The sequence below is a fragment of the Dreissena polymorpha genome, chromosome 1, assembly GCF_020536995.1.
Source record: "Dreissena polymorpha isolate Duluth1 chromosome 1, UMN_Dpol_1.0, whole genome shotgun sequence".
Taxonomy (NCBI): domain Eukaryota; kingdom Metazoa; phylum Mollusca; class Bivalvia; order Myida; family Dreissenidae; genus Dreissena; species Dreissena polymorpha.
The window spans coordinates 85,050,227-85,069,273 of NC_068355.1; the positions used below are offsets into that span (position 1 = coordinate 85,050,227).

Below are 19,047 nucleotides of genomic sequence, written 5' to 3' on the forward strand. Positions count from 1 at the left end.
TTATCTGCCAAAATGTAAATTTGGCAACTTACTTAATGACGATTTTGCAAGTCTGATATAGTAAGAAACATTTGTAATTTTTAACAATAAATTAATTGATTTCTTATAACACTATTGCGATTTTTTATTTTAATCATTATTTCAGTACATGGTATGACAACAATTATCCAAACAGTTATCGTAAATAGTTCAAGATGCAACATTTAAGTTCATTGCAAGATAATTATACAAATAATTGAGCGACACATTTTCAACCATTCACTTTCTCGAAATTCACAGTTGAAAATGATGGATACTGGGGCTATTTTGTGAATATTCTGCTAATATTTCATATTCAATTGAATCTTCTTGACTGCCAGTTGAACATATATCCACAGGCAAATCAAAGGTTTGCTCCATTATAAGTCTACATGCAGCCCGCAGGTCAGGAGAGATGAGCTCATCCTCATCACCTTCCTCCTCATCTTCCTCCCCCAGTTGGCTTTCAATCCGACCACCAGGAAAACCTTGAAGATACTTCTGAGTACCTATGTTCTGTGGTGACAGTATATATGAGCCATACTCGTCCCAGTTTGGTGTCCAATTCAACATAGGGGATGCCATACTTATGCAAGTACCAGCCACTGTTTTTCTGGATTTGGTAGTTCTGCAGTGTTGCTTCTTGTCCTTGACATCAGGAAGGTCTAGAGTGTGGTCCAAGTCAGAGTAAGGGCTGAGAAGCTGTTCTGTTGACTGCAGGACTGGTGACATGGTACCACAGCCAGACTCAGAACTTGACTGGCAGAGCTCTGGGAAATAAGCAAGTACATGTATAACTTTAATGCATAAAGCATGCACATAAGCATTTTTTATTACCATAACATCGAAATTATTGCTCTGCAAATCTGAATCTCAATTACACATGTATAACCATGTTTATGATCTGATGATAAAAGCTTTCAGAAATGTTTAAAACAACATTTGTGACTTCACATAAGCTATCACTTGGCATTGAATTGAAGGCATTACATATACTATCAAGCTGAATACATGTTAAGACAAAGAGTTCACATTCACCATTGTTGTTCCAATCCACTGCACACGTGGCCAGTAGGGGGTCCGGTTCACGTATAGGTGAGGGCACAGAACCCTGGAGCTTGGGCAACCTGGGAGCCCAAGGGGTGTCATTTGGGCACTGGGGTATGTCCGCTTCTAGGTCACTGTCTAGAGGGTCAACATCTGTGTCATTCTCCTCCCTGCTGAGGGAAGCAGTGCCCTAGAGAGGAAATCAACTTGAGCAGTTATGCAATAAATTTGCAAAATCAGGGTTTGTGCCATCATTATGCTCTTCAGAGGAAATAAAAATTTCTTAGAATCATAGGATTTCTTTTCACCTATTAAAATATAGAGATATAAAGAAGCATGGCCATAGATTCAAAAAAGAGGGTAAAATATGGTATTTATATAAAACAAGTGAAATAACACTCATGATTTATTAAGGTATTATTTAAATAAATTAAATTATCCTCAAACAAAATATCAAAGCATTTGTAAGACTTCATCATTAATTTGGGAATAAAATCTATTATCTGTATTCTACACTTATCTAGAATCATATTTATCCAATCATGTTTGCATATTTACATATTTATTTCAAAAGAAAACACACAAAAAATGCTGAAAATCATAATGAAAACTTTGTTCTATTGAATATAATAAACTTGGGCAAATAAGCATTACATGCACTCAAAAGAACAACACGTCACTTTAAATAATTCTAATTTCTTGCAAAAAGTTTGATGTTTTACACTATTTCTACAAAGCAACAAATAATAACTTCAAAAAGATATGCTTTAATTGCAAACATGAGAGTTCCAAAAACTAAATAAAAACGTGCATAACGTGTTTATCTTTTATCCGTTGTAAATCAATTATTTAGTTAACTTTACAAGTTTAATGCATATAGAGTTTATAAAGTATAAAAGTGTAAAAGATGTATTATGGTTCATATCCTGATGTTTTCATGTATTTATTGGTTAATATTATTTATGCAGGCTGTCAGTGGGTCTATTGGGTTACAAAAAAGCAAATATTCATCAAGAACTTGCGCCATTGGAAATGAATGTTACACATGTGTGGTAAGATAAGAACAAATTTCTTCTTTTCATGATACTACACTATTTTGGACTGTTTACTCACAAAGCAAATAAGTTGCATTTGCTGATAGGTATTCCTGTACGAAATGTTCCGCCCTGAATTGACACAGTATCGCAAACTAAATTCTGGGTGTAAAAATTATTTCCGACCTATTTTTATGTCCCCCACCACTATAGTGGGGGACACATTGTTTTTGCCCTGTCTGTTGGTTTGTGTGTTTGTTTGCCCCAACTTTAACATTTGCAATAACTTTTGCAATATTGAAGATAGCAACTTGATATTTGACATGCATGTGTATCTCATGGAGCTGCATATTTTGAGTGGTGAAAGATCAAGGTCAAGGACATCCTTCAAGGTCAAAGGTCAAATATATGGGTCAAAATCGCTCATTAAATGAATACTGTTGCAATATTGAAGAAAGCATCTTGATATTTGGCATGCATGTGTATCTCATGGAGCTGCACATTTCGAGTGGTGAAAGGTCAAGGTCATCCTTCAAGGTCAAAGGTCAAATATATAGCTTCAAAGCGGCACAAAAGGGGACATAGTGTTTTTGACAAACACATACCTTGTTCTGTATATGGTTTTAAGGTAGCGCACCCATAATGGGCACCTTTCCAAATATAATCTAATGTATTATTTTCTTAATGAGCCTCATTTCACTGAACTTCATGCACATTTTTAGGTAGGCTTTCCATGCTTTAAAAAAAAACTATACTGATTTTTTTCAAAACCACCCCCACGCTCGGCTTTTGTCCAGTTTATTTGCACCCCTGGGGTATAATAAAGTTTCATAATTCATCCAGATTTTCAAATATGGGCATGCAGTTGGTGTGTACAGATGCAGTTAAAGTTACTGTTTTAAAGTTTAAACAAGATGAAATAAAAATTCATTTACTGAGATTTATTTTTATAACTTGTTATCTATGGAAGAGCGCCATGAAATGTAAGTGGTTACAGCCAAGTAGAAATTGGGTTGGTTAAAAACAAAGTGTCATAAAATTCAACATTGTATTATTTAAGTAATATTTTAAATTTAGTTTTTATAGAAACACTATATACAGCAAACATACCAAGAAATAGAGAGATTAACCGTTTACTTTTTAAAATAAAAATTCAACATCCATGAATAGTATTTTTAGCAGTAAATCACAGGTCCCGTAAATCACCCAATTTAGCCATAACGTTGTTTTAATTTTAAATATTGAAGAATGTGCATAAACATTTCAACATATTTAACTATAAACTTAGCTTATATGCTATATTAAATCAAATTACGTTAGAAAAGACATAAATGCGTCGCAAAAAGTATGCGTTGTCGGCAGGATTCGAACCTGCTCGGGAAGATCCCAAAAGATTTCAAGTCTATGCCTTAACCACTCGGCTACGGCAAATTTACACAGGCTCTTCAATCTTCGAAGAAATCCCGGGAAATCATTATGGGTGAGCTATCTTAAGAAGAAGTGTGTATTCCAGGCGTATTTTTCCTGAAAAATGGCGTAGGCATATGAATTTATTTATGAAATTCGTAAACCTATTTCTTGTCATAAATCTTTAACATTATTTTTTCGTAAGTGATGTTGTAATTATATTGGATTATCGGATAAATGTGCACATTAGAAAAGCGGTATGTATACTGTTATCGTTCGATTCGGTTTCTATGCATGTATTTGCAGATGACAACACAGCATGGCAATACACAGGACCTATATTATAGGCTATACTATACCTGTTTTTATAGCCCCCTAAAATAAATAAGCTCAAAACTAATAACGCTGTCCGTTTATAACCCTGTTGCGTGGCTTGGACCCCGTCATCTGCGTTATATTGGAGTTACAGTGTATGTAAATGAGGTGGGACAGAATTTTAAATTACGGCAGAAAACAGGTTACATGCATTTTGTAAATATACCCATATATAAGGGTTTAAAAAAATCTAGAGCTTTGTCACAGACGTGACGAATACCCCCACATGCCGCATTGACACAGAATATTTTGCATGTTGACTTCACAAAAAACAGCCGACAACATGCTCAATGTTTAAAAAGCACTAAGTGACCCAATGACCTAGTTTTTGACCCGGTATGGCCCATGTTTGAACTTGACCTACACATCATCTAGAAACAACTTCTGACCAAGTATGGTGAAGATCGGATGAAAACTACTTGAATTAGTGAGCGGACATCATGCTGAATGTTAAATAACGCACTAAGTGACCCCGTGACCTAGTTTTTGGCTCAGCATGGCCCATATTCAAACATGGCGTAGAGATCATAAAACTTCATACCAAGATTAGTAAAGACATTGGATGAAAACTACTTGAATTAGAGAGCAGACAACATGCTGAATGTTTAAAACGCACTAAATGACCCAATGACCTAGTTTTTGATCAAGCATAACCCATATTCAAACTTGATCTAGAAATCATCTAGGTACAACTTCTGACCAAGTTTGGTGAAGATCGGATGAAAACTATTTGAATTAGAGAGTGGACACCATGCTCAATGTTAAAAACGCACTTAGTGACCCCGTGACCTAGTTTTTGACCTGCCATGACCCATGTTTGAACTTGGCCTAGACATCATCTAGATACAACTTCTGACCAAGTTTGGTGAAGTTCGGATGAAAACTACTTGAATTATAGAGCGGACACCATGCTCAATGTTTAAAACGCACTAAGTGACCCCGTGACCTAGTTTTTGACCTGCCATGACCCATGTTCGAACTTGGCCTAGACATTATCTAGATACAACTTCTGACCAAGTTTGGTGAAGCTCGGATGAAAACTACTTTAATTAGAGAGCGGACACCATGCTCAATGTTTAAAACGCACTAAGTGACCCCGTGACCTAGTTTTTGACCTGCCATGACCCATGTTCAAACTTGGCCTAGACATTATCTAGAAACAACTTCTGACCAAGTTTGGTGAAGCTTAGATGAAAACTACTTTTATTAGAGAGCAGACACCATGCTCAATGTTTAAAACACAATTAGTGACCCCATGACCTAGTTTTTGACCCGGCATGACCCATATTCGAACTTTACCTAGACATCATCTAGATACAACATCTGACCAAGTTTGGTGAAGATCAGATGAAAACAACTTGAATTAGAGAGCGGACACTTAATACGGACCGACAGACAGACCGACAGACAGACAAGCTCACTCCTATTTACCCCCCTAAACTTTGTTTGTGGGGGTATAAAAAGGCGTTCGCAAAAGTTCACAACAAGCACTGTGTGCTCACATTTGCTAACAAGAAACGGTCGGAGACGGGTGATGCTCCCCAAAGGTTTTTTTGTCACAATATTGCACTATATATTCAGATAAAAGGAAACGTCTTGAGGGCACAGTAGTTGGGGTGACAATAATTTTTTTATAATTTTTTTTAAAGGGCCATAACTCTGTGAAAAATCATCCGACCAGAACTCGCTGATAATATGCACATCTCCTCTTGGTAGTGAAGCTTTCCATAAAGTTTCATTGAATTCCAGTCATTAGTTGCTGAGAAATAGCCCGGACAAGAATTGCTCTATATGTACAGTTAATGGAAAATTTCAAAGGGCCATAACTCTGTGAAAAATCATCCGACCAGAACCCGCTGATAATATGCACATCTCCTCTTGGTAGTGAAGCTTCCCATAAAGTTTCATTGAATTCCGGTCATTAGTTGCTGAGAAATAGCCCGGACAAGAATTGCACTATATGTACAGTTAATGGAAACTTTCAAAGGGCCATAACTCTGTGAAAAATCATCCGACCAGAACCCGCTGATAATATGCACATCTCTTGGTAGTGAAGCTTCCCATAAAGTTTCATTGAATTCCAGTCATTAGTTGCTGAGGAATAGCTCGGACAAGAATTGCACTATATGTACAGTTAATGGAAAATTTCAAAGGGCCATAACTCTGTGAAAAATCATCCGACCAGAACCCGCTGATAATATGCACATCTCCTCTTGGTAGTGAAGCTTCCCATAAAGTTTCATTGAATTCCCGTTATTAGTTGCTGAGAAATATCCGGACAAAAATTGTGCACGGAAGGACACACGGACGGACAGACGAAGTGGTGACTATATGCTCCCCCCAAAATTTATAAAAACTAATCAAAATTATTATTAAATACACAAATAAAAAAATACATTTAAGGTAAGCTTTAAAAAGCAAATAATGAAAATAATCATAATATATGCACCAAATTATTCTATTTTGATAGATTTGCACTTTTAAATAACACAAACTGTCTATGCACATGGCCAATATAAAAAAGTTCACTCTTTGTCAAGACTTTTTTTCAATTGTTTCCTCACATAATCACCTGTAATTGAAATTACACCCGTAATCTAAGTCTGCCCATAATTTGAAATTCCGCCTGTAATGGGAAATCCTCCAGTAAACTGCTTTCCGCCCGTAATTTAAAATTCCATCCCACCTCATTTACATATTTTGCCCGTTTTCCGCCCGGAATCCGCCCCTCTTCTTTAAATCATATAAAGAAAAATAGGCTGGAAATTATTTTTACGCCCAGAATTTAGTTTGCAATTCCCTGCCAATTCAGGGCTTAACATTTCTTACAGAAAGTTGAACATGGGTGGGAAGCCTGCTTTAACTCACCATAACTTAAAAATACCCATATTAACATATCAATGAAGATGCTTACAGTCAATATGATTGGTTTTCAAACTAAAATATTATGTTTATGCTCATATTACAAAGTCTGACAAAATCTGTTTCTACATGATTGAAAAATTAGGGAAAATTCTAAGTGTATTATGGTTGTTACTGTGTAAGCAGTACTCTTACATAACATGCAACCATTACATGTACAACCATTACATGTGCAACCATACTATGTACAACCATTACATGTGCAACCATTACATGTGCAACCATAACATATGCAACCATTACATGTGCAACCATAACATATGCAATAATAGCATGTGAAAATATAACATGTGCAACTATTACATGTGCAACCATAACATGACAACCACTACATGTGCAACCATAACATGTGCAACCATAACATGTGCAACCATAACATGAGCAATCATAACATATGTGCAACCATTACGTGTGGGACCATAACACGTGCAATCATAGCATGTGCAACCAGTACATTTGCAACCATTACATGTGCAACCAGTGCATGTGCAACCAGTACATGTGCAACGGGTACATGTGCAGCCATTAAATGTGCAACCATAACATGAGCAATCATAACATATGCAACCATTAATTGTGCAACCATTACATGTGCCACCATCACATGTGCACCCATAACGTCATGTGCAACCATTACATACCTGAACATTACGTTTTTCTAATATTTCTTTGTAAAAACTGTATTCAACTGAAAATAAATAACATGTTCAACATCAATACAATTTCACACAATTCATTGACAACCATATGAAAGTTAATTAGTATTCAAATGGTAATTACAATGACCTTGAGATATTTTGCCCATAATGTGTATGTTAACTTACAACATAACAAATCTAACTGTCACTATTAAATTCATGTCGTTTCAAGGCCAAACCATTTGAATACTATCCCCATAAACAACTTTGACACAATCATACATTCTTCACAATCAACAGCAAACAAAAGTTTCATTACATGTTAACTTTTGATCATCAAATATGACTTTCAAGGCTTAGTGATGTATTTCTTGATTGTGGAAACCCTTCATATACATTCTAACATTTGAGCATTGTTAAAGATATAGAACAGCATTTTCTACAACATTCCAGAGTTGCCATGGCTTAGTGGATACTGTTTCCGCAGAGCCTGGATCTCCATTAGGGAGTGTTCTTTAGATTTCCCCCAAATGAAGAAAGTACAGGTTCTCAGGTGCAAAAGCCTCTGAGACATGGACTTAACCAAAGACCTAGATATAGGTCTTTGACTTAAAACTAGTTGATAATATGTGCTCAGTTTTTTTTTAAATCCTATAATGTATTGTAGAGCAGACAAGCCCGGTTTTGACCATAAAGTGCTTAATTTTAACTTAAAGTTTGACCTTGATGGTAGCGACATGATTTTGGTACGCAAAACACTGTTTTTTATAGTTGAACATTTGTACAAAGTTGTTTTGTATTCTTTTAATGCATAGTCTAGCAGACAAACCTTATTTGCACATAAAGTGCAGTATTTTTACTATAAACCTTCATGTTTGACCTTGAACATTGCCAAATACATATGAACTTAGCTACCTCACACAGAAAGTCAAAGTTCTGGACAAGTTAAAGTAAATACTCTTTCCAAACCGTATCCCTTCTGTTTTATGTAGGTAATTACAGTTTTTGCAATTTTTTTGTTTTTATTTGGCACCATATATTTTTAAAGACGTTTAAACTTGAAATATCATATTTTGTCTAACTTTTATAACCCTTTCCCTTATTTCAAAGTGGACATCAGTCCAAACACATGATTTCCAAAGTCTTTTCATATGGAACTGAAAGTATTGATGTTTGTTTACAGACATACAGAGGTATCAGTTTCCCAGTTGTTTGTCACATATCTAAACACATCTTTTGCCAAGTTGAAATAAAAGTTTGTGATTTTTAAATAATTGATTCATTTGTTTCAGCTCATTGCAAGCATATACACAGACTTGTTTATGCATTCATATAAATATTTAAGTAGATACTGCTTAAAAGACTTTAATTGGATATTGACATCTTTTGACAAAAAGTTCTGAATATTAACCAAGTCTGACCTCTGCCTTTATTGGTCACTACACCCTATCACATACAGGTGAGCATTTGAGCAGAGTGAGCAAGTTATTCTTTAGCGCAGGGAATTTTACAGTTGTGACAAATTCTGGTACAAATTCTGATTCAGACCGAGAGACAGCCTCCATGTGACTTACAGGACAGAGGGATTTAAACACAATCCTTTCTCAACCGATGGTGGGGGTATAATTATACATACTGGTAACATAAAAGGACCAACAAATATACACTGGAAAAGTATTTTATTCATTATACTCTAAAACAAAACAGTGTATTGCCTTTCTCCAAAATGCTAGATTCAAAAAATATATTATTAATCTCACATATTGTACAAATCTGAGCGACACAGTGATGGTTTTCAATTCTCAATTTATTGCAATGCTTGGAAACAAAACAATAATTAATATGTTTTTATGTCATACATAATGATACAGTCAGATTATGAATCCAAAAATACCTGACTGAAAGAATGTGTTGTCTGACATGGACCACTCTTTTGGGTTGTTCTTGTTGTTAATTGCCCAGTAACAGCCCTTGCTGTTGCTGAAGCTCAGGCCAAATCTGATCTTACGGAACCACTTCTGGTACAGGGCATGCCTGATAGAGCTCTGAAGAAATAAAATGTAACTGTCATATTTATTGCATCTTTTTTTTAACGTATAAGTTACTAATAAGTCAAAATAATTATATTTTAAGGGGCCTATATATGTTTTTAACTGCATGTAAATATATTACAATCCTACATTGCAACTTAAGTAAATAAGGGTTTTGCAGGGCCTTTGACCATCACTAATTTTTACATCAAAATTGTATTCATTTTCTAAGTGTAAATAGACAAATCGGCCATCACTCAATAGTTACATTCTAAGACAACATGATAATTATGATTTCTTAGTGTGGATCATTTTCTCCCGATTCCTGCCAGCTAATAGCAAGTGCGCCCATGTTCATAACACTAGAGATTACAAAAAGTCACAATGAGCTCTCCACAAAATACACTAAAGATTGCAACAAATTTGACCAAATAAAACTATTTTACTATTTGAGCTCCTACAAATGTAATTATCTGCCAAGAAATGTGAAAAGTGTACTTGTACTATGCATGTCTGACAAGTTGACTTAATATCTGACAAGACTTTAATTTCTTATGTGAGTTTCTCTGATATGCCTTTTAAAAGGTATGTGGAGTCTAGGGCAAGAGTATGTTGTACTCAGAAGTCAGATAAGCTCAAAAAGATCTAATCATAAACAAAACACATTACCCTCCAACTATTTACTGCCACTCTATCCATGTACCTGAAGAAGGGGTACTTGTTCCTGAAATAATGATTTGTCATTTATTTTATTAATGGTATGTTTTGTATATCCCACAAATATTGCTAGGGAAGATAAGTTGTGTGGATGGAGTGCACTTGCCCTGATAGAGATGGGTCCTTAAAAGTTTGAGTCCCCCACTGACTGCATAGTTCAGTGACTATGTTCATAAATAATACAAATAAATAATTTAGTACAAATGTATTGCCAGTTCAATAATGCTACAGGTTCACGAGGTTAACATTTAATTCCTGATGTATTCAAGGCATTGAAAAAGTACACCTCAAAAACATGAGCTGATATTTGTGAACTTAATTTGAATAAAATAACCATGAAATTGTTCACATATTTAAATCCATATGTGTGTTTTACATGATCATGGCTACCAATTAACAACATGTTTGAGGGCCTGTCTTTATCGATTAAATTGGACTCATATACAAATATTATTTATGAATTGACAAACTGTTTTCTAATCACATTAAGTTTGTAAATTCAATGGCAGCTTCCCTTTGAAGAGCTCTCTTGGTATTGTATATAATTAAAGCAAATGGATCACATACTGTAAATATGTATAGATTTGTTGAACTTGTAGCAGCCCATCTGGGCTACCTGTGATAGTCTGCGCAACCATTTCAACCAGCTTTGTTGACGGTTTCAGGAGTTTAGTTCCTGTCAAGAAAAATACATTTGATTATTAAAAATCAATATTATCATGTAAAACTCAGCGCTTTAAAACATAAATATTTTATGAGATGTGCTTTCTTTTTTATTACTAACAACTTGAGTTTATTCTAATGACATTTACCCTGTAGTACAAGGGGATTTACAAAAAAAATAATTTGGAACTTTATAATCTTTTAGTGGAAAAACAAATAAAGGGCCATAATTCCCCCCAAATGTCACAGCCTAAATTCGTTATTATATGATTATCTACACATATAGGTCATTCAACTGTGCAAGTTTAAGCAAGATCCATCCATAAATACACAGCAGTGAAAACACATGCTTAAGGCAACAACTAGTATATATTATATTTTTGGAAAACTCTATAGTTTGGCCAAAAAAAGTTATTTAGAACTTTTAAACACAAGCCTGAGGATGTAGGGATGTAAATCTGTACGGACAAGTGCATTATGCTTGATGTCTCTTAAGCCATGAAAATTCTTAAAGGCTATACACAGTGATACAGTGACAATTTTAAAACAAGAAACCGTCGGAGACAGGTGATGCTCCCCAAAGGTTTTTGTTGTCAAAATATTGCACTATATATTCAGATAAAAGGAAACGTCATGAGGGCACAGTAGTTGGGGTGACAATAATTTTTTTATAGAAAATTTCAAAGAGCCATAACTCTGTGAAAAATCATCCGACCAGAACCCGCTGATAATATGCACATCTCCTCTTGGTAGTGAAGCTTCCCATAAAGTTTCATTGAATTCCAGTCATTAGTTGCTGAGAATATTAGCCTGGACAAGAATTGCACTTTATGTACAGTTAATGGAAAATTTCAAAAAATTCAAAGAGCCATAACTCTGTGAAAAATCATCCGACCAGACCCCGCTGATGATATGCACATCTCCTCTTGGTAGTGAAGCTTCCCATAAAGTTTCATTGAATTCCGGTCATTAGTTGCTGACAAATAGCCCAGACAAAAATTGTGCACGGACGGACAGACAAAGCGTCCATCTTTTATACATTCCAATGAACAATATTGTGTTTCCCAAATAAGAATAAAACAGCCCAACTCATTGTATAGTTATTTAACTAACGGTACTAACCTAAAGGGAGCATTTTTGTATTGTCAAAAATGTCTTCATGATTATGATAGTTGACGTAACAGTCTGTGTTCCCATAGTTACGTCTTCGTTTCTTGCGGTGTGGGGTAATGCACATCTCATCTTCCTGTTCAAAGAACTTCGACTCAGAGACTGGGGAAGGAGCATTCTCTGGCAGCACAAAACAACTGTTTTCAGGCAGTGCTGTGATGGCATACAAGTCTGCCCTGGTGTGAATATCCTGTTCCTCTTCCTAAAAACATGCTATTACTTTAAATTCACTTCAGTAATGTTCAGTAATTTAAATAATTTCACCACCAGTCCATAAATGGATATTTTTAGTTACATACGCATTTTCCAAATAGATAAATTGTAAATGACAAAACTACATTTCTGTCAGGTCTTTTATAGTTTTCAATTGTGTGCCCTTAAAATGTATCTGATATCCAATATTCTATATAAGTATGTATTCTGTATTGAACAGAAAGGACATAACACAAAAAATAAGTATGTTTCTGCCTGACCCTTTCATTAAGAGAAATTTGTATTCACCTTATTCAAAAACAAAAAACAAAACATAAATATAACAAGAGCTGTCAGAGGACAGGGCGCTCGACTATTCGAGTGCTTGACAGTATAACGTAAGCCATCATGGGTTAATTGTTCAAATATTCAATAAGGTCAAGGTAATAGTTCGGGTATATTTTCCACAATCTATTGAACATTTTTAAAGACATAAAACAAACTAAATAGATTTTATTTCAAGTTTGATAGCAAAAGCTTGGGTAGGAAGCTTGGACGGTCCTTCAAAAATAAAGTAAATAAATAAAAAAGGGAAAAAAAAATTGTTTTTCGGGGGGGGGGGGGGGTAGGGGGGTTGAGAGGGGGATATAATGTGGGGTGTGGTCATTTATTAGATGATCTTTCAAAAATAAAAAAGGAAAAAAAAAATAAAAAAATTGGGGGGGGGGGGGAGGGGGGGGCAGGGATTCTGGGTTGGGGCGTGGGGTATTGTTTGGGTGGAATCCATTGTGGTATTCAGGTAAGTGTTGTTTTGTCAAAGTATGAATAAAATCTGATCATAAATAAAGAAGTTATGGCAATGTAACTAAAGTAATATGCATATTGTAAATGGAAAAAGGTCCATAATTCTTACAAAATGCTTGATACAGTTGTATGCTCTTGTTTATAGATTGGGGTCATGTTGGTAAAGAAGTTTGCAAAATATTAAAGCAATATGTCAAGGGACATTGAAAATATTTGAGGTGGTACGCAAACTTTAACATAGATTTATCAATAATATGCATATTCTAAGTGAAAAAAGGGCCATAATTCTTACAAAATGCTTGATACAGTTGTCTACTCTTGTTTATAGGTTGGGGCCATGTTGGTAAAGAAGTATGCAAAATATGAAAGCAATATGTCAAGGGACATTAAAAATATTTGAGGTGGTACGCAAACTTTAACATAGATTTATCAATAATATGCATATTTCTAAGTGAAAAAAGGGCTATAATTCTTACAAAATGCTTGATACAGTTGTTTGCTCTTGTTTATAGGTTGGGGTCATGTTGGTAAAGAAGTATACAAAATATGAAAGCATTGTGTCAAGGGACATTGAAAATATTTGGGGTGGCACGCAAACTTAAACATTTGCAGGCTAACGGAAACGCTAATGGGAACGCCGACGGTGGGGTGAGTAGGATAGCTCCACTATATATATTTCATATATAATAGTCAAGCTAAAAAGGAACATTGTTGAAAACTTTGCACAATTAATTATAAACCATTCTTTGAAAATATGTCAAATATATAAGACGCAAAAACATACAAATATTGACAATGTTACCTGCGTCAAAAGATGTTCTTTTCTAAAAAGGAGCTTTGCTCTGATATTTTCTTTTCTTTTTTCTATTATCTCAAATGCTTCTTCAACTGAATGAGACATTTTGCTTGCTTTTGCTGCAATAAAATAATTTAAAATAAAATACAATCAAGTTCTCAGTGTGCGAAATTCAGATTTTAAAGTAATAGCCCAAATTCTTATACACATAATATAAAAAGTAAAATTTCTTACTCGCCCGACTTTATAAAAAATTTAATTCCAACTAGCCCGAATGGATTTTCACAAGCCAAAACCCTTTAGGCTAGTGCGAATTTCGCACACTGAGTTCAATGATGATCTACACTAAAAGGTCAATAATAACATAAAACTTTTCTAATTTCTCAAAAATGGCTCACAATATCAACTTGAAATTCTGCACCTTATGTCAGAAAATTTTCTACCATAAAAATCATTCATCCATGACAATCCGACAATTCTGGACCATGTGTGGGTACGATTTCCTCATGATGCATGTGCCAATTATTGAATACAACCATGCAAACAGTATTTATTTTCTTATGCATATTATTCTTTTATTATGACAAAAAGGTTGGGAAAAAACTATTTTTAGTGAAATTTCTCTGTAGCACAATGATGCACCCCACAATTGAACTTTGTCTAGAAACGCCACATATGTTGGAAAAAATTGACACAAATATGGAAGTGCACAAAGTTTTAGCTGTCAATCACCGGCAGAGTCCCGGTCAACCCCACACTAGCTAGGTTTTATCCCAGGAGAGCCCCGGTTGTCACCGGTAATGCCCAGGTGGAGGCCGGCAGCGTCCCGGCAGAGCCCCGTTCTACCGTAACTCTGCCAGCACTCACCAGGGCTATATCGGCATCAAACCCAGGCAGAGCTACGGCAACGCCTGTTTAATCGGGGTCGTCGCAGATTATGCCCAGGCAGACCCGGAGGTTCGGCAGAGCGCTGTTTTACCACTGTACCATAGCTATACCGAGACTCAGCCGGCATTAACCGGGGCTCCACATGGGCACCACCGGCGACAACCGGGGCGTTGCTGTAGCTCTGCCGGGGTCTGTATGGGCACCGGTGGATCTTCGGTTCCGTCTTGGTTGTTCCCGGTGATGTCCCGGTTGTTCCTGGTGCTGCACTGGTTGTTGCCAGTCCTTCCATGTGACTCCCGGTTCATCCCGAAGGTATTTAACATTTTAATACTTACCCGGTGGAGCCTCAGTTTATCCAGGTCATACACGGTGGAGCCCCGGTTCATCCGAGTAGATCCCAGATCACGCACTGAGGCTCCACCGGCATCATAGTGAGACTTGGCCTTTATGAGACTAGCCATGAGTATATTTTATGCAATTTAAGGCTTTTCTAATAGAACACTCACATTAATCATCAATTCTTGATTATTTATAAATTGATTGTGAAAAATATTGAAGATAAGCACATCATATAATAATAGCTCTTAGATTACTTATTTACATTGATTTCCAATTCAATGAATTTTTATGAAATGAGCAGATTAATCTAAAAAAAGCTACAAAAATGACAAATTTATAAATGGTCCTAAAAGTTATAAATGGTTCTTCCAGGGAAATATATTTAATATAATTGAATCATTCCTAGGTTCTCAGTATCTTTTATGGTTCACTCATTGAGCATATGACATGTTGACACGTTTAGTGCATCATTGTACCCTGGCCAGTGGTCTAATTTGCGGGAAATAATATCAACAAAACTTTAAAAAAAGGAAGACATTTCCCAAAGTAAGCTTGAATTTAAGGGAAAATTGCATCATTTTGGAGAAATTATCTTAGGGGAAGGGGCCTTGCTCTTGAGGGAAGGGACCTATATAAGGCTTGTTAAAGAAGAAAATAAAAATTAACAATTAACTCAAAAAGAATAAGAAAAGAGGGATGAAACTTTGAGGATATTTGAACCAGCATAAGATCTTTCACATCTTCCTATTTTGGTTCTGATATTTTCATCATCATTAAGAGTTATAACTTCTTTTTATTGTCTTTTTTAATTGAGTTGCTCATAACTCAGAGAGTTGTTGACCGGCTTCAACCAGGGCGACACCGTGAAATAGTGTGACAGTGTTAAAAAAAATTGACGAATCATCCCGGTACTTGCCAGTCCACTGGCGTTAGCAAACCGGATTGGACCGGGGTTCTACCAGCAATAGTGATCCTAATGGGCTTTTGGTCATTTATTGCCAATTTGAAGCTACTTTTCATAGAAGTCTTAATGACAACAAATGTTGCATATATTAGCTCATTATTTGCATTATGTATAGATCCAAACATGAACTGCTAAATTTTGCCTACATCACTGCTCTTGTGCAATAGAAAATTACTTTTTTCAAGCTATATGTAATCAGGAGTATAATTTCTTGTTTGAATTTATTTAAAATAAAACAGACTGTAAAATTTGCTGCGTAAATCGATATTAACGAGCCATAATTTTGAAACTTGCTGCTAATGCTGCTCTACAGTTCGAAATGAAATGCTTTCTAAAACAAATTAAGGCTGAATGGGTCAATTCCCACGGGTACTACTTCCCCGTACCCCGGGTACTTTGAAGTATACTTCACCGTACACCGATTTTCAAATGATACTTTTGGGTACCCTGGTATACTTACAGGTACCCCATCTTCCCTCACAAAAAAGATGTGTACCCAAAATTGTTCGAACCCAATTTTTTTCCATACCCATTTTTTTTTTGGTATCCAAATTTTTTTCATTCCCAATTTATTTTTCGTACCCAAATTGTTTTCGTACCCAATTTTTTTTTTTGCCATAATTTGTTCGTACCCAAAATTTGTGAAACCAAATTTGTTTTTGTATCCAAATTGTTTGTACCCATATGTGAAAAATGTGGGTACGAACATTTTGGGTACCAAAAAAAACGTATGTACAAAAAAAAAATACAAAAAAAAATGGGTACAAAAAATTTTGGGTACGAAAAAATTATGCCCCAAAAAATGTGGGTATGAAAAAAATTGTGGGTACAAAAATTTTGGGTGTGAAAAAATTATGCCCACAAAAAATTTGGGTACGAAAAAAATTTGGGTACGAAAAAAATTTGGGTACGAAATAACAATTGGGTACAAAAAAAGTGGGTACGAATAAATTTGGGTAGGAATTATAAGTAAAGATGGTGTACCTGTAAGTATACCAGGGTACCAAAAAGTATCATTTAAAAATCTGTGTACGGTGAAGTATACTTCAAAGTACCCAGGGTACAGGGAAGTAGCCTCTAAACCTATAAGTTCGTGCACCTTAAATTTCAATGGCATATCTTTCATGAAAATTCATTAGACAATAACTAAACTTGATTTATACTTTATGATTTATCTTTTGTTTAACAAATAACGAGTGAAATATGTTGGTTGACAGATAATAATAATGGAGTTACGTACCTTTAAACATTCATGTATATGGTAGTCTGCGTCACACAGAATTACCCTATAAGATCGTGCACCGATTTTGATGACGTCACAGCGAGGCCCTGGGATGTGTTTATAATAGCCGATATACGTTTTTGTGAATATTAGTTTATTTGTATTAAATATGTGTTGTTTTAGATGAATTTCGTGAATAAACTGTATTGAAAATAATGGTTTAAACAAAACTGGTCTTCATAAAAACGAAATATGAACTGTGATAACTGTATTCAGAGGTCTAAATAAAGTGTATTTACTAACGGAAAATAGCTAAATAAAATTCTATTCACAATGGGGGCATAAAAGGCTGTCACCCCTTCTAATGACAGTTGTTTTGTGACAAAATCCCAAATTGACGCAGTGAGAACCTTTATCGCAATTGGCCGGACACGATCTTAACGTATGGTCTCGTGTCATCATTTGGGGGTAACATTTCCCGCATACACAGCATACTTTAATCGTATTGTAATGCAAAGTATAGAGAGCACAATACAAATTTGAGACGGGCCACCAAGGGAAACTACTCTTACAACATTTTACGATCAAAGCATTGACAAACATAGCCGTCTGGTGAAGGAAATGTGCAGATTTTAAACATTGTTTTGGCTATTTCTTTGGAACGAGGTCAGAAAAACGGACAATTTATATCATTTTCATTGTTTTTTCCTCATGATTTTTGTCTTATCGGCTGTGGAAATTCTCGCGTTACAAAAGTGAACAGTTTTCGGGCACGTACGTTCGAATGTTGCTTAGAAGTTTACGTCATAAAAAAAGTACACGATCTTATAGGGCTGCACGAAGTTATAGGAATAGAGGATAGTGCCCGTGGGGAACTTGACCCATTCAGCAACATTAAAAGTACAGACGAATTAACTCCATGATTTATAATCAATAAGCATACACTTGTACTTTGGCTTTTTTAACAAACCTCTGCTTAATGACGAGTCTGACAACATTCCTGACGTTTGTCTTGTCTTCGTTTGCTTGCCTTGTCGATACCTTTCGCGATCATCTAAACTAGTTATTTTATCAATCGTCTTACAATGACTTCTTTTGTGCTCTTTACGTCTAGGAAAAATTGTTTCATCCACTGCTTGAATCGCTGATTCATAAACAATTTCTTTAGTCTCATTGTCACTAAGTCCGAGGTTTTTCGTCATGTCATGTGTGTCATTGCAACACGGCCATCTGGCCCCAACCTTGCAATAGTCCATCAAATATGCGTGATTATGAATCAATATTGGTGTTTTGTCTAAATAATTATTTGAGTCGTCGCCGTCCATTTCAATCGTTTATATGATTTATCAACACAACTAATTAATTTAGTCCATTGACTTTCGTCGTCTGCTAACAAAGTCAAATGCATGCGCCTAATCAATCGAGATGTATTTAGAGCGTCTGTATAGCGGTACTGAGTATGCTTAAAACGCGGCAACTTTCAAACTGCATGTATCTAATAGTATCTCTATATATAACACATTTGATTTTATATAAGGATACTCACTAAAAAAACATACACACTCACACACACAAATGTTCGAGGGAAAACAGATGAAGTTCACAGATACATAACGTGATATATTCATCTGAATAACATATACTAAGTATCATAAAATTATATGCCTATGCCATCGTATAATTCGTATACGCGGTTTATATTTTAAATCGTAATGTAAGTGAGAGAACAGTTCCATTATCCTTAACACTAATACTTAACACAATCTATACATATCTAAAGAAAATATTTTATGTTCTTTCGATGTGGGTTTGGTCTGGGAA

General features: G+C 35.4%; 1 protein-coding gene across 1 annotated transcript; it reads right to left on the minus strand.

Annotated features, from left to right (window-relative positions):
- Positions 1–114: 114 nt before the first annotated feature.
- LOC127838710 (uncharacterized) lies at positions 115–18,567 on the minus strand. Its single transcript, XM_052366663.1, has 9 exons — positions 18,197–18,567; positions 13,820–13,932; positions 11,974–12,223; positions 10,756–10,864; positions 10,141–10,195; positions 9,336–9,486; positions 7,445–7,491; positions 1,057–1,255; positions 115–788 (listed from the first exon to the last, which is right to left on the minus strand). The coding sequence occupies exons 1-9, from the start codon at positions 18,549–18,551 to the stop codon at positions 274–276; spliced, it is 1,794 nt and encodes a 597-aa protein (XP_052222623.1). The 5' UTR covers positions 18,552–18,567; the 3' UTR covers positions 115–273.
- Between the last annotated feature and the right edge of the window lie 480 nt (positions 18,568–19,047).

Coding starts and splice junctions, on each gene's coding strand:
- LOC127838710 (XM_052366663.1), bottom strand. CDS start 18,551: ATGGACGGCGACGACTCAAATAATTATTTAGACAAAACACCAATATTG. Junction 10,865..11,973: donor TACAAAAATGCTCCCTTTAG/GTTAGTACCGTT, acceptor TTTTCTTGACAG/GAACTAAACTCCTGAAACCG. Junction 1,256..7,444: donor TAGAAAAACGTAATGTTCAG/GTATGTAATGGT, acceptor TTTCCTCTCTAG/GGCACTGCTTCCCTCAGCAG.